Raw genomic sequence first — 16,841 nt, 5'->3', positions numbered from 1 at the left:
TCTATCTATCTATCTATCTATCTCTCTTATTCAGTTAACTGGTGCTTTTTAAAATTAGAGATGTGATTTCTCTTTTGATTAGGCTCAACGTTTTGTTGAAAGAGTACAGTAGTCTATTCAGCATTTACCATTTATTTATAATCTCTACAGTAGTATTAACTAATACATACAATAATTAAACAAGTATTTCGCCTAAATGGGAAATACTAAATGGACTGTACTTTGCAACAGAAGTAAAAATGTTTTATTTGCCTGTTTAGGCAATATATAATCTGGCCTTCATCAAATGGCTCCCAGGGTGACATACATTCTAAAAGCAAATACAGTAAAATATCACAAGTTAATAAAACAGAAAATGATATAACTACAGAAGCAGCAGCAGCCTTGAAATCCAGCACAAGACATTACAAAAGAACCTTAAAAACAGCTATAGAACATGCTGGGAATCTTGGGCAAATAAAGTCTTTGCCTAGTGCCAAAAAGATATCCAAGTTGGTGCCAGGTGAGCTTCTTTGGGGAGGCCATTCAGTCTGAGATGCCGCAACTGAAATGGCTCTCTTATGCTAGAACTGATGTACAGCATGACTGATGGTTCTTTATACAAAAATGTTCTGTGTGGCAAAGCATGGGGGGAGCATTGAGAAACGAAGTCTTTCCAAGTAGAGCTCTTTAGGTAAAGTGCTGGATAGGGACTGCATTTCACAGGGTTCCCTGCTCACCTTCCAAGACATCACTGGGGCTTCTCACAACTCTGAATCCCTTTAATGGCATTCTCTGGTGCTGTGCATAGGTCTGCTCTGCATAAGTATTGGGAGTGGCTGCCTCTTTATGGGGCCAGAGGCAAAGTGCTTCGACTCTTCAAAGCTGAATCTTTGTGCCGGCCTAATCTGTTCTCTTTTGTTTGTTGCTTGTGTGGGAGTCCTCCACTGAAAATGCTTTTTTGCTTTCTCAGGGTCGGAACTTGGCAGATCTGCGTCGAAGCCAATCGAGGGGGACTTTCACAATGAGTACTACTTTGCGACTTGGCAAGCAAATTCTGGAGTCTATTGAGAGTATTCATTCTGTGGGGTTTTTGCACAGAGATATTAAACCAGTGAGTTACTCCATAGATTCATTCTTGGTTTTGTAAGCTTTATTTAAATTGCAGTTGGTGTCATTGCATCATAGTTTATTAGATGGTGATCTCACAGTGAGAGCTGGAAACTAGGTATAAAACTATTAAGCTGATGACCGTGCATATTTAAAAATTAATGTTCAGATCTATCTATCTATCTATCTATCTATCTATCTATCTATCTATCTATCTATCTATCTATCTATCTATCTAGCCATCCATTTAATAGGAGATTTCCATAACTATAATGCCCCTGTGTAGCAATAACAATTGCTTTGTTGCATAAAAGCAAGGTCTAAGAAATCCTGAGATGACAATGATATTCACTGAGACTATATTTAGTACTCCCCACTTCTTGAAGTGGTGAAGAAATCTAAATGCAATACTACTGGTTTTAGTTTTCTTTAGATGGTAGAGCCCTTGACCTGTGGTGTCCTTTAAAAAATGCTTAATTGATACATTTAAAAGCAGAGTGTAGTGGAAACAAGTACACTTCTAAAAACAGGCAGTACATCTGCTAACCTTTGCATCAAGTTCTAACTTTAAATGTGCAAATGTCTTTGTGAGATCAAATATTTGTAGGAGGGGTACCTGTGTGCATATGGGAACTTCCGTCCTTCTGCAACTCTATCTGTTCCTGCCTTTCTGGAGCAGAAATGTGTAGAAATGTTTGAGTATGCATGCATTAGGATGTTTGAGTCCTGGTCATGAAGTAGAATGTCATGTTGCTAAAAATGAAATATCCTGACTTGTTAGAGGTAAACAAAATTGGTACTTTGTTCTTTACAAGGAAATACAAATATTCTGGATTATCATAACAGACTTTAACTAATACAGTTAAAAACCTTTTTTAAGTTAAGTATTGATATTGATGAGGAGGCAATGCATTTTTCCAGGTGATGTTGGAGAAGATGTTTGACATTGTTAAGGCTTTTTTCTTCTTTGCTGCACCTTTTACAGAACTGGCTGAATTTTTATTTATGCTTAGGCTTGTATATTGTTTTCCTGCCCCATAAAGGATCCCAGTGTAGTTGTTTAGCATTAGATATGTTTAACTATGCTACTACTGAAGCAAAAATGACAATCTTTAAAAAATAATCAGTTAATTAGGCATATGGGCAATTCTTCCTTAGGCTATGTTAAAGCTTGTTTGTGTTGCTCTGCTGTGTCAATGTAGGATTTGATTAATGCAATAGAACACCTTTTGATGGTTAGCAAAATATACTGATTAGGAGGGCAATGCATTTTTCAAGGTTATGTTTGAGATGTTAAGGTTTTTTGAGGGCTCTGATTGTAATCCTTTGCCCCTGTGCATTTTGCACACATCTGTATTTTTAATTACAATATAGTTTATATTCCACAAAGGAGCTTGCTGCAAGAGATGCAGCCGAGTCCTAACCCATGTTTACTCAGAAATAGTCTGACTAAATGCAGTGCTCTATTTGGACCTAAAAAGCCACTGAATGTCAGAACCATGGAATCGGACAAAATACATGCACGGTGAGTTAGATATGAGTAAACTGCTGCCTTTTCTCTTACGAATGAGCAGGTGCCATTCACAAGAGGTGAGAGGGACAAGATTTAAATCAGTGTTCAAAATATGGTCTTGTAGCACCTTTTTAAATACTAAAAGGTTTATTGTGGCATAAACTTTCATGGACTTATAGAGCCCACTTCATCAAATGCAATATGATGCCGTACCCTCTGGAAGTTATCAGTGGAAGTTATCAGTATTTAGAGTGTTTCTTAAAGGGGTCCATCTTGGAGCATAGCAGAGGAGATCTGGTATCACTAAAGTTGAATCCATAAAGCATTGTGAAGTTGAACTATTGTATTTGAAATTGAAACTAACATACTGTCCTTTTAAGTAAGTATTGATTTTACAGAACTCTGACAATTAATGCTTTTTTGTTTTCTTAAGGCATATGCGAATGCTGTAATATGTTCATAACCTGTTAGTTGGTCCTTGCATCTGCTTTTTCATGAGCTGCATATATAGTGCAGTACTACTTTCTTTATGTGTTGCACGTAACTGCTCTAGATCTGGATCGTGATCCATTGTAATAATAAGTAATGGGTTCTGCGCCTGCGCAGGGACCTCGCGGGCTGACTGACTAGCTCCTCAAGACGCCCCACCCCGTCTGCACGTGCAGTGCAAAGTTTGTTAGGATTGATGGTTGAGGAGTCCTCTACTCAGTTTCTCTTTGACCGTCTAAGCGTTCAAACCTTGTACTGTAGCTCCTCAGTTTAAAAAGAACAGACTATTCTTTACTTGATTATTACGGTCTATTTGACTTGGATTCGGATGTCGGACTTTCTTTGGATTGCGATTTGGTTTGTTGAAATATTACGGACTATTTGGCTTTTGACCACGGAATAGATTAACCACGATCGTTTTCTCTACCCGGACTTTTACCTCAGCAATGGAGGTGAAGAAGACCTTCAAGCGCTGTATAAAGTGCCATGCTAAACTCCCATTGTCTGATCTTCATGATACTTGTCTAATGTGCCTTGGGGAAGAGCATAACACAGCTGCATGCAGAATATGTTGCTCATTTTCCAAACAAACAAGATAGAACAGAGTGCTGTGTCTTCGGGCAGCATTGTACGATGAGGCACTCTGCCTGCCGACACCACGGCTGCACTCACCGTCGGTGTCGAGTGCTCAGTCAAGGTCGACAGTTGGGTCTGTCGCTTCCGGATCTGCACAGCCGCAGTCTAAAACCGTGAGTGCTGACCAACCGCAGTCTGGAGAGGGCCTTTTTAAGAAGCCCAAGGAAGTGTCGAAGAAGGCACATAGGCATGGCGAGCGCAAGTGCCATCGTGACTCCGGAAATGTCTCGGAGGAGAATGAGGTGTCTTCGAAGAAGAAGCACCGCACTCCATCTCCTTCGGCAGCGCAGGCATTTGAAGGCGACTCGGATGAATCAGCTATGATGCTGGCGTCATCGGCATTGGCCGAGGCTGTTTCGACGTCGAGAGCAGATTCAACATTGACATCGACGTCGAGGGTGGCTTCAACATCAATGTCGAGAATAGCTATAGCTTCAGCATCGACATAGAGTGCAGCTTCAATATTGGCAACGACATTGAGTGCAGCTTCAACACTCACATCAACGTTGACATCGACATTGACAGCGGCGGCCGTATCAAAATCGAGGTCGTCGACCTTGGGGAGATCCTACCATTTGCTCTCCCCAGCAAGAACCCCAGAGCAATCCCCTTCGACCCCAGGTACCCCTAAGATGCCGGCACGGGTTGAGGTCCAAATAGGAGTGTCTAGCCAGGCACTGGGAGATTCGTCAGCTTTACAGGAATTGATGGACTCAGCCTCTAGTACTCCGTCAAGTTCCACTTTCCATGGATTCTTGAGTACAGGGCTTGACATAGAGCAAGATGAGGAGCCCATGCAACCGCCAAAAACACCCTGCATGTCGCGTTGGGGATAGAAAGGGAGTCAGCTCTCTCTGCTGTACGGAGCCCCTGTCCTATTGCTGCTGCCCTGTCACAGCGTTCAGATTCACAACCCTTACAGTTTACACCAGCACATTCCTGTGGCTTCCGCCACCAACTTCCTAGTGACTATGCTGATTACCTACGTTGGAAGGCGCGACAGGTGCCGTCTACTCCACAGCACAATTTAGCGCAGCCAGCAGCCCAACATGAAACCATTAAGCTTCATGTGGCTCAACCAGTGCAACAACTCCTGATGATGCTGCAATCGGTGCAGAGACAAGATTTAACACAAATGGAGCCGACTGTCCAAATGCCAACAGAAAAACCAGCGGGAAAGAGGAAGAAGAAGTCTAGCCCTCCCCCTCCAGAGGTGCCTTCCTCATCTGACGCCTACTTTACTGAGGATGAGGCTTCGGAAGTCTCAGATTCGGATATGGGTAGTCGTAGGTCTGACTCACCGTCGGATGTGCCTCCTCGGCTCTCTAGATCTCCAACCGAGGAGTTAAAGGCATATAATGCCCTAATTAGGGAAATTGCAGAAGCACTAGGCATGGATCTCAGCTCACCTGATACTGAGGATGCTGATCCAGTGTACAATATGATGGCAAAGTCCAGAATGTCACACCCAGTTGCTTTGCTTATGATACCGGCTATTGGCAAGGCGGCCAAGTTGGCTTGGGAAGCCATGCAAGCCTCTGCTCCCACTCCTAAGAGATTGGAGAGTTTATACAGGATCCGTGAGGAGGAAAACACTTATCTATTGCATCACCCTGTGCCCAATTCATTGGTCATAGACTGTGCTTCCACATCTTGTGGGGGACGCCGGCACACAACACCTGGGGATAAGGAGGGTTGTAAGCTTGATGTGATGGGGCGGAAAATCTATTCTGCGTCCAGTTTGGCAATTAGAATAGCGAACTACGCACCATGCATGGCTCGCTATAATCACATGGCAACAGTTAAGTGCCTTTAAACATCTAGCAGAAACGGAGTCGCGTGAGATGGTCACAGCGGTAAGCATGCACCGCCATGTGTGGCTACGCTCATCAACCTTGCAACTGGATATGATGGACCAGATTGAGAATTTAGTATTCGATGGAAAAGGCCTCTTCCATCATGATACTGATTCCACGATGGAATCCTTAAAGAAATCAAAGTTCACAGCACGTACCTTTATGGCTCTGTCCCAACTCCAGGGGGAACGTCGAAGGGCCGTTCTTATTCTCGACAGAAACCCTTCCGCTATCAAGAGAAGGAGTACAGGAAATAGTACAGACCCTTTCAGAGATCTAAAGCATTCAACCAAAAGTCTAAGGGTAACAATCGCCCTAGCAAGGACAATTCCAAGCAGTCCTTTTGACGGGATTGTTCACCCACTGCACTCACCAACATCAACCAAGTCCCACAACATCAGCTTGGATGATCACAAAATTACAACTTTTGCCAGAGCCCCAACCATCGGTTCTGTAGTTGCCGGAAACACCATCAGACTGGCAAGCCATGCCCAAGCATGGCACAATATAACATCAGATCGCTGGGTCTTAAGGATCATACAGATGGGTTATGCGATAGAATTCAAGGCGCATCCTCCATTGTTGGGCCTGAAGTTTACCAAGGCCACATTGATACTCCAGGACGAAGTGCAAGTTTTACTGGAGAAAGGTGCGATAGTACCGGTGCAGTGGGTGAACAGACTATCGGGATTTTATTCCCGCTACTTCCAGATCCCGAAGAGGGATGGTGGAATCAGGGCAATTATGGACCTGAGAAGACTCAATTACTATGTCGTGGACAGGAAGTTCTGGATGACAACCTTACAGGCAATACTGCCTCTATTGACACAAGTGACATGGGGTGCGACATTAGACCTAAAGGATGCCTGTTTCCATGTAGGCATTCAGGAGAGTCACCGCCGGTATCTCAGATTCACCATAGGAAGCCAAATATACCAGTAAACAGTCCTGCCTTTCAGGCTTTCGACCACACCACGGATGTTTACCAAGGTGATGGCGGTTGTGATAGCCTACCTCAGGACGCAGGGGATAATAGTTTATACCTACTTAGACGATTGGCTCCTGGTCAGCGAAGACGAACAACAACTGGTCGGGCAGATACAGATGTTGGTACAGTTGCTGCAGGACCTTGGAATCAGGATCAACTGGAAGAAGCTCGACCCAGCACAGCAATTGAACTTCATCGGTGCAGTCCTCGACCTAGAATGCAAGAGAGCGTACTTACCTTGGGAACGCATCGTTCAGTTGTACCTCCTAATTCAGAGGTTTACAGACAATCCGATACAGCCTGCGGTACTTGTACAACGTCTACTGGGCCTAATGGCCTCCTGTACCACGACAGTCCACTATGCGCGGCTATGCATGCGGACTTTGCAATGTTGGTACTTGCACAACTTCCGTCCCAACGTGGATTCCCAATGGATGTGTTTGAAGATTCCGCCAACAGTGCTGAACAGCTTGCTTTGGCGGCTGACGGAGCGCAATCTAACTCAAGGGGTCCCATTCGCCCCGTTGACCCCAACCCAGTGGGTGACGATGGATGCATCACTGCAGGGTTGGGGTTCCCATTGCAGGAGCCACTGTATACAAGGGAGTTGGACGTGGCAGCAGGCTCAGAGACACATCAATTACTTTGAGCTGTTGGCCGTTTGCCTGGCGCTCAGAGCCTTCAAGCCCATGCTCAGTGGGGCGGTGGTGCAGATTCGGCTAGACAATACGACGGCAATTGCCTACCTCAACAGACGGGGACACAGTGTCCGTGTCGCTGTGTACTCTAGCTCTGAAAATATGGACATGGTGTGTGGCACATACCGTTTATCCAATAGTGCTGCACGTAAGAGGAATAGACAATCAGCTGGCAGACAGCCTCAGTCGGGTCTCCTTTCACGATCAAAGGCACGAGTGGGAGATAAAAAACTGTTACCTGTTCAGGACATTCAACATCTGGGGTGTCCCATTGATAGACTTGTTTGCCACTGTTGCCAACAAAAAGTGTGCCAACTACTGCTCATGTGCAGGCATAGGTCGCGGATCCCTGGGCGATGCGTTCCAATATACTTGGAACGTTGGGCTCCTGTATCTCTTTCCTCCAATCCTAGTTATAGGTCGGGTGGTGGCTCAAATTCTGAGAGACAGGGCAACCTGTATTCTGCTGACGCCATGGTGGCCACGCCAACCGTGGTTTGCGCCACTTTTGCAGCTGTCCAGAGGACACTTCCGCAGATTGCCACTGGCACCAGATCTGCTGCAGAGGGGGCGAGGCCACGTACTGCATCCCGAAATCCAGACCCTTCGGATGACAGCGTGGAAAATCAGGTTTTGAAAGGCATTCTATTGAACAATAGACGTTTCTCGACTAGGCAAAATTATGCCAGGAAATGGAAACGTTTTGTATCTTATATACGTGCAAAGGGGTATCTACCAAAGCATGCCACGGTGCAGCAGGTTCTCCTGTACCTCACCTCGCTAAAGTTAAAGGGCCTTGCTAATGTTTCGATCAAGGTCCATTTAGCGGCAATATCCTCGGAATATGGAGGTTGGGACGGCACTACTGTTTTCTCCCACCCTGAATGTAAATGTTTTATGAAAGGCCTTGGCAATTTGTATCCACCAATTAGAAAACCAATTGAACAGTGGAGCTTGTCGTTAGTTCTGGCGGCTTTAACAGAACAGCCCTTTGAGCCACTAGCTATGGTTCCGATGCATCTACTCATCTTGAAACTGGCCTTTCTAGTGGCAATAATGTCGGCAAAAAGTGTTAGTGAATTAACGGCTCTCCGTGTGGATGCGCCATATACGCAGTTCTCATAAAGTAGTTATGCGGTTCGATCCACGTTTCAAGCCTAAGATTATGTCGGATTTTCATCTTAACCAGGAGATATTGCCTACCTTTTTCCAGGACCCCAAGACGACCCTGGAGGTGTCGTTGAACTTGTTTGATGTTCGTAGGGTCCTTCTTTTTTACTTGCAGAGGACCCTGGCTTTTAGGAAGACGCGGAAGCTGTTTGTGGCATTCAAAGGGAAGAACAAGGGTCGCCCAATTTCTTGCCAGAGGATGGCGCATTGGCTAGTAGAGTTGATTTACATGGCATATCAACACCAGGGCATGCCGCCACCAAAGACTGTACGTGTACACTCCACCAGAGCGTACGCCACTTCGGCAGCCCATCTTTCGGGCATCAAGATGGTGGATATCTGTATGGCAGCGACATGGTCATCTCAGCAGCCATTCATTAAACATTATGCAAAAATCTGCGAATGGCCAGGGATGCAAACTTTGGAAGGAATGTTCTGAAAAGGGTGTTGCCTTGAGCTATGGGTCTACTGCACTCACCTCCAAGAGGGAAGCTGGCTAATCACCCATTACTTATGAATACAATGGATCACGATCCAGATAAACAGGTTGCTTACCTGTAACTCTTGATCTGGAAGTGATCCGTTGTAGTCATAAGGCCTGCCCATGCCGACCCCACAGCAGTAGACATGACATCAGATATGGTATGGTGGGCATGGAAGATCGTCATTACTGTCGGTCTGCAAGAAACTGAGTAGAAGACGCCCCAACTGTCAATCTTAATGAACTTTGCACTGCACATGCAGATGGGGCGTGGCGTCTTGAGGAGCTAGTCAGTCAGCCCGCGAGGTCCCTGCGCAGGCACAGAACCCATTACTTATGACTACAACGGATCACTTCCAGATCAAGAGTTACAGGTAAGCAACCTATTTATCCGAAAGTATGGATTTCTACAAGATCTCTAAATTTATGAGGGCAGTATTATAGTGCTGAAGATTTTCAGCTTTAGTGATATGATGTGGATTATGTTTCTTTTTGTTCAAGTAGTAATAAATTGATGTATTTCTTTCTTTTTTCCTTCTAGTCCAACTTTGCTATGGGGCGCTTTCCTAGCACCTGGAGGAAGTGTTACATGCTGGATTTTGGCTTGGCACGTCAGTTTACCAATTCATGCGGGGATGTCAGACCAGTAAGAAGTTCAAAGAAAACATTTTTATAAATTTTTAATTGATGTGGTGAACTACCTCTTAAAATGAATATCAGACTGAACTGTGTTATCAGTATTTGATGCATTACATTACAAACTGAGATGCTTATGTGATTGCAGTGGTTATTGTAAAGAAGAGTTGGGCACAATGATGTTCTAATTTTGTTCTGAGCTATTGACAAATTGTGTGACCTTGAGCAATGTTGAATGCTTTGGTGCATCAGCTGGTATATCTAGCTGGAAAACACTAAAAGGCTGGGCTTCTGAATGCTGGATTCAATGGCAGAACACATTTTAAAATATGCAAGTAGATGAATAAGTGATTTTAGTACACAAGAAATTACCTAGTTATATAATTAAAATAGCACCAATATCTTCAGTATAATAAATCCATTCAGGAATACATTTTAATGGGGAAAAATCTATAGAAAACTATAGGATGGGAATATATGTGAGACAGATTTGATGACTTTGAGCATTATAGGTAGATAGAACAGATATTTGAACAATGAACATGGTTGCCCTCTGATTAAACTAGGACTTGACAGTTCCCAGGCACCAGCTCACCCTGGCACCTGGAAAGTTGAAGGGGCGTTACCAGGAGGAGGAACAAGCAAGTAAGGTGGGGATGGGTTGTTCCTTCTTCCTTCTAGTTGCATCAATCGCGTCCATCTGGTTCAGCCAGGCAACTGATAGGTGTGACAGGAAGAGGGAGCAAGGAAGGTGGGGTCGGGTTGCTCCCTCCTTCTCTTGGTTACATGGTCCATTGCCTGCCTGAGCCAGATGGACATGACTTGAGCAGGAGTGAGCAACCAAGGCAAAGAGTCTACGCCCCATGGAGGATATTCGTGGGGGCGAGCAGTGAATCCACACCCACCCACCGTGGAGTTGAGGTCAGGCTAGCTCTTAAAGCCACAGAACATTTGTCAAGGCCTGGATTAAGCAACCTCTTAGGTATGTAAGGAAGGAATTCTAGTATTTCAGATGTATATTCTCTTTCTAACTCCTTTGGGTTAGTTATGAGATAATTTTGTGTTTCTAGGGAGCTCTGTGTTCCATCTATCTCCATGTATTAAGTATAACAACCTTGCTATTGTTCAAACGTGTGTGTGTGTGTGTGTGTGTACATACAATGAAAACACTAGTTAACCTTACTGGGTTTTTAATTATTTTTAAAAACTTATTTTTTAAAAATGCCACAGGTTTTTCTTAATTCTATAAAATCAGTGGCTGACAAATAGAAAACCAGGCAAATTTAGTAATATCTGCAGCAATATGTTTTAAAAATCATTTTCCGGAGTTTAGTCACTGGATCTTAGTTAAACATTGGGGATTCTAAGACGGGGTGGAAGACAGATGCAGGCGTCTAAATTCTCCAGCAGCTTTGCATTCTTCCTGTTTATGTAGTCTATTCAAGCCATCACACATTCATTTAAAAGTAACTCTAGTGTCTGTACAAATTTTATCTATTACGCAGATGCAGATATAGTAAAAGTATTCTCATGAGATCTTTCAAAGCCTGTCTTAACATGAAAGCCTATCTTTAGTCCTGAATGTTTGTTACCACAATTGCTAAGACAGGTGTCAGCAATCATGTCTGTAACTATGCTTTTACTCAAGTTGGGAGAATTCATTTTGAAAATAAAATTCACAAGTGTGCAATCCCAAAGGATTGAAATCTAGGCCCAGGGAAAAATCAGCGCTTGAGTACCTCTAGAGGAACAGACTCAGACTAGGCTGGTGAAGTGGGAGTATTTGGTAATGTTGGTTGCACCAAAAATACAAAAAAATTGTGCAGGCAATAATATGTAGGCACAAAGCCAAGTGATGACTGTGTGGGCAAATGTGATGGAGACGGTGAGCAAGAAAGTGATGGTCATGAAGACAAGAAGGGGAAGGGGAAAGAAAGAAGGTAGAATATAGAGTTAGAAGCAGCGAGTTCTGCATCTCTTTCCTGACGCTACTGTATTTGTGTGCAATTCCACTTATTTATATATTTAGTGACCTGACCTCAATTTCATATTGATGAAGATAAATCAGTGCTAGCAATGCTGATTTCCCCCCTTATACAATAAATTTAGTCTTGGAGGATTACCTTCCTAGTCAAATCAAATCTCTTTATTTTGGTCAGCAACCAGCATGAACCCTTCCTAGTCTGTTTTCTCCTGACAGAATAATCCATTGGAAAAATCTAGTCCCATTTTTAAAAATGAAGCATAATATTGCTTGTTTCCATATATTCCATTTAAAATATTTTACAGATGTTGCTGCAATATGATGGCAGGCTAAAGAAGCACAGGAAGAGTCCAAAGTAGAGGACACACATTATTCTTTGTATTCTTTTTACATGCATTGAAATGGATGGATGTCATAATCGGTAATATTGAAAATGTTTTTTCTTGTCATATATTAATAGCCCCGAGCTGTTGCTGGTTTTAGAGGGACAGTGCGGTATGCATCAGTCAATGCTCACAGGAATAGAGTGAGTATTAGTACTTACATTAACCTGATGCTTAGTAATCTGTGTTAGTGATGTTTTTATCATTCCTTTCTGCCTTTCCTAAGTGTTTCTGTAACTGATTCATATACTGGAAATAATGTTCTAGAAATATCTGATATGTTGGCAAAAGAATAAGTCTGTGTTTGCTACTTTAACCACACTAGTCATTTGGCTAGGGAAGTAATATTGTGTTAAAGATAGCGTTACTGTGCTAATCTCATCCCATCATACTAGTACAGGGGAAACAAATAATTAGATTGTATTTACACCACCCTTATCATAAGAGTGTGCGATGGAACAATTAGAATAGATAGATAGAAAACTATTCATACTAGCTGTATCCTGATTGCTTCACTAGCATTTAGCAAGGTCTAGAAGCTGCCCATGAATGGTGCAGCTCCTGCTGCTCTCCTGGCCTTTGATAGACGGTTGGTAAAACAATTAAGATAACAGAAGTGAATGCAAGGGTACACTTGCTAGGGCAGGGCAAGTCTGGGGCAGGCTTATGAAGACCTACAGTGGGTTGGTGAGCAATGCATTTAGGTTAAGCCTGCCCAGTAGTTAGCCAGGTACTTGGTATCACATGTGACTAAAATTTTAGTCCAGGGAAGACTGTAAAATAAATGCAACACTTTACATCCACCTCTTAGTTCTGTGTGCCTCTTTATTCTGCAGAGATGAATAAACATATGACACCTCCTTCTACTTAGACTATAGGTCTACCTGACAGTGGCTCTCCAGGTTTCAGACTGAATTCTTTCTGTGTCTGAAACCTTGAAGATATAAGGACTTGAAACAACTGGTCTGAACATTTAGAATTATTGTTTTTATTGTAGTATTAAGATTTGTGTGTGGCAGGTTGTTCACACATGAAAATAAAATTATTCCTCCTTTTCTGCATCAGTAGAATTCTAAATATCTGGGTAGTGATCCATAGACAATCACAAAAGTAGATTCTGCGCCTGCGCAGACCTCTTCGGGGTAAATTGGTTAGCTCTTCGAGGCGTCTTTCCTCCACCGTGTACGAATGCTCCACGCCCATTATATTCAGTGGTTGGACAACATTTCCCTCAGTTTCTTTCTGACCACCAATGCAATTGCATCTTTGGTGACTTCAACTCCTCAAAGTTTCTAGGGACAATTTTTCTCTTGCTCCCTTCAAAAATATATGATATTTGGCTTGATTACGGAATAGTTGACTAAATACATCAAAGTTAGAAAAAAAGTAGTCAACCAGTCCGTAATCAAGCCAAATGTCATATATTTCCGAAGGGATCAAGAGAAAAATTGATTTATCGGCAATTTGACTTGGAACGCTTAACAGACCAGATACAGCTTAATGGATGAACGTGTATAGCACCATTAGGTTATACAAGCGAGGCCACTTCAAAGAGCACAAACTATACAGGTGCTATAAAGACCTAATAGCTTCATGCATGTCAACAGTGCGATACGCAAAGCTGAGAATGAGGAAGACACAGTTGTGGTACCTAGTGACATTCCGTCCAAATGTGGACAGCCAGAATATGATATTGTGTGACTTGGTAGACACGCAGAGAGTATCTCCTACAGGGGATGCCTTTCAAGGTGCTGGTACCCACATTAATGGTCACAACGGACACCTCTCTGGTCAGATGAGTAGTGCATATGTCAGGCCTCAAGGTACAGGGACTTTGGACTACACAGCAGGGGATGCTGCATATAAATGTCCTAGTACTGCTGATAGTATACCTGGCTCTGAAATAATTCCAAAATCAAATAAGGGTCAAAGTCATACAGGTGCAGCTGGACAAAAAGTTAAAACATTAGTTAAAACAAATGACAACAAAAACTTAAAACAGTAGCTAAAACAAAATAAATGATATTGTAAAAGTTAAAACATTACAACAGGTTCACAGTCTGGGAGTACTTCTGGATCAACGTCTCTCCTTGTTTTTTCAGGTTGAGGCGGTGGCCAGGGGTGCTTTCTATCAGCTCTGGCTGATACGCCAGCTGCGTCCGTTTCTCGAGATCAATGACCTCAAAACAGTGGTACATTTGTTGGTAACCTCCAGACTGGACTTCTGTAATGCGCTCTACGTGGGGCTGTGTTTGTATGTAGTCCGGAAACTTCAGCTGGTTCAGAATGCGGCAGCCAGGTTGGTCTCTGGGTCATCTCGGAGAGACCACATTACTCCTTTGTTGATGGAGTTACACTGGCTGCCAATAGGTTTCTGGGCAAAATACAAAGTGCTAGTCATAACTTATAAAGCCCTAAACGGCTTAGGCCCTGGGTATTTAAGAGAGCCTCTTCTTTGCTATGAGCCCTACCGGCCGCTAGGGGTGTGCAAGATTCAGAGGCCCCCCGGACCGGCACAGGGGGGGCCTGTCGCTTTAAGCGGGGGGGGTGGTAGTACTTACCCCCCCCGCCGCTCTTCCCCCTCCGGCGCTGTTCCGATCAAGGAATCTTCTTGGGGCGGCAGAGTTCCTCTCTGCCGCCCCTGCCTGCCCCTGTCGTTGTCTTAAAATGCCTCCAATGCTGCCCTCGTCGTTCCTAAAGCCCACAGGCGAGCGCTAGCGGCGCGCATGCGCCCTGCGCGCCGCGCGCTTGTCTCTGACGCTGCCGCGCGCGCCGTGACGTATGCGGCGCTGCATACGTCACGGCGCGCGCGGCAGCGTCAGAGACGAGCGTGCGGCGCACAGGGCGCATGCGCGCCGCTAGCGCTCGTCTGTGGGCTTTAGGAACGACGAGGGCAGCATTGGAGGCATTTTAAGACAACGACAGGGGCAGGCAGGGGCGGCAGAGAGGAACTCTGCCGCCCCAAGAAGATTCCTTGATCGGAACAGCGCCGGAGGGGGAAGAGCGGCGGGGGGTGGTGGTAAGTACTACCACCCCCTCGCTTAAAGCAACAGGGCCCCCCTGTGCCGGACCGCCGGACCTCCGGATCGGTCCGGCGTTCTATGGAATGTTGCCGGACCGAACCGTGCACACTCCTACCGGCCGCTGAGGTCACTTGAGGAGGTCCGTCTCCAGTTGCCACCAACTCGTTTGGTGGCTACACAGAGACGGGCCTTCTCAGCTGCTGCCCCGAGATTGTGGAATGCGCTCCCTGCTGAGATACAATCCTCCCCATCTCTGGCAATTTTTAGAAAACACCTGAAAACATATCTCTTCAACCAGGCTTTCTCAGCTTTTTAAAACTTGTTTTTAAATTGTTCTGATTATTTAATTGTTGTTTTATGATGTTTTTAATTGTTAATCATTGTTTTATGTTTTATAATTTTTGTTTAATTGTTAATTGATTTTAATGGTGTTTTAATGTAAACCATCCTGAGCCTTTTGGAAGGGCGGTATAAAAATTTTAATAATAAACAAACAAATAAATAATTAAACAACTCAAATTCTAAAACAACGTTTTAAAACAATGCTAAAACTGTTAAAACAATATTTAATTAAAAGACTGGATGAATAGGTGTGTCTTTAAAGACTCTTTAAAAGTTGCCAGAGATGGGGAGGCTCTTATTTGAGCAGGGAGTGTGTTCCAAACTTTCGGGGCAGCAGCAGAGAAGGCCTGTCCCCGAATAGCTACCAGACGAGTCGGTGGCAACTGCAGACGGACCTCTCGTGATGATCTCAATGGGCAGTGGGGTTCATGATTAAGGAGGCATTCTCTTAAATATCCAGGGCCCAAGTCATTAAGGGCTTTATAGGTTATAACCAGCACCTTGTATTTTTCCCGGAAACTTATCAGCAGCCAGTGTATCTCTTTCAATACAGGAGTAATATGGTCTCTCCGAGATGACCCAGAAACCAACCTGGCTACCACATTCTGAACCAGCTGTAGTTTCCGGACTACATACAAAGACAGCCCCACATAGAGCTAATTGCAGTAACCCAGTCTAGAGGTTACCAGAATATGTACCACTGTTCTGAGGTCATTTATGCACACAGCTGGCGTATCAGCTAAAGCTGATAGAAGGCACCTCTGGCCGCTGCCTCAACCTGGGACACAAGGGAGAGGTTTGCGTCCAGAAACACCCCCAGACTGCGTACCTATTCCTTCCGGGGAAGTGTGATCCCATCTGGAACAGGCAGATCAAACTCATCTTCCGGGTTTCGACCCCGCACAATGAGTACCTCCATCTTACCTGGATTCATTCTGTTTGTTATCCCTCATCCAGCCCATTACCGCCTCCAGACAGGCATTTAGGAAGGTTATGCCCTCTTCCAATGATGTTGACATAAATTTATTTGGGTGTCATCAGCATACAGATAGCAACCTGTACCAAATCTGATCTTTCCCAGCGGTTTCATGTAGATGTTAAACAACAATGGAGACAATACGGATCCCTGAGGGACGCTATATAAAAGTTCAGATTTTGAAGAACAACAGTCTCCAAGGGACACCATCTGGAACCTGCCCGAGATGTAGGAGCAGAACCACGGCAAAGTAGTATCTCCCACTCCCAACCCCTTCAGATGCTCCAGAAGGATACTATGGTTGATAGTATCGAAAGCCACCAAGAGGTCCAAAAGACAGAATCACACTTGCTCTGTCAATTCCCAATTGGAGATCATCCATCAGGCTGACCAAGGCAGTCTCCACCCCATAGCCCACCCAAAAGCCAGTTCGAAATGGGTCTAGATAATCATTTTCATCCAAGACTGCCTGGAGTTGGGAGGCCATCACCCTCTCAATTAGCTTGCCTAGCCATGGAAAGTTGGAGACAGGACTGTAGGTGCTCAACTCTGAGGGATCCAATGTAGACTTCTACAG

General features: G+C 44.3%; 1 protein-coding gene across 4 annotated transcripts in view; it reads left to right on the top strand.

Annotated features, from left to right (window-relative positions):
* Positions 1–16,841, top strand: part of TTBK2 (tau tubulin kinase 2) — a 150,375-nt gene that overhangs the window by 51,446 nt on the left and 82,088 nt on the right. For all 4 annotated transcript variants that reach the window (XM_053261412.1, XM_053261386.1, XM_053261392.1 and 1 more), the window contains 3 exons: positions 953–1,093; positions 9,462–9,566; positions 12,001–12,066. In XM_053261412.1, coding sequence (XP_053117387.1) covers positions 953–1,093; positions 9,462–9,566; positions 12,001–12,066 — 312 coding nt within the window. The remainder of the gene's footprint in view (positions 1–952; positions 1,094–9,461; positions 9,567–12,000; positions 12,067–16,841) is intronic.

Source organism: Hemicordylus capensis, chromosome 1 (assembly GCF_027244095.1).
Source record: "Hemicordylus capensis ecotype Gifberg chromosome 1, rHemCap1.1.pri, whole genome shotgun sequence".
NCBI classification, from domain to species: domain Eukaryota; kingdom Metazoa; phylum Chordata; class Lepidosauria; order Squamata; family Cordylidae; genus Hemicordylus; species Hemicordylus capensis.
This window is presented reverse-complemented; position numbering and strand designations above follow the sequence as displayed.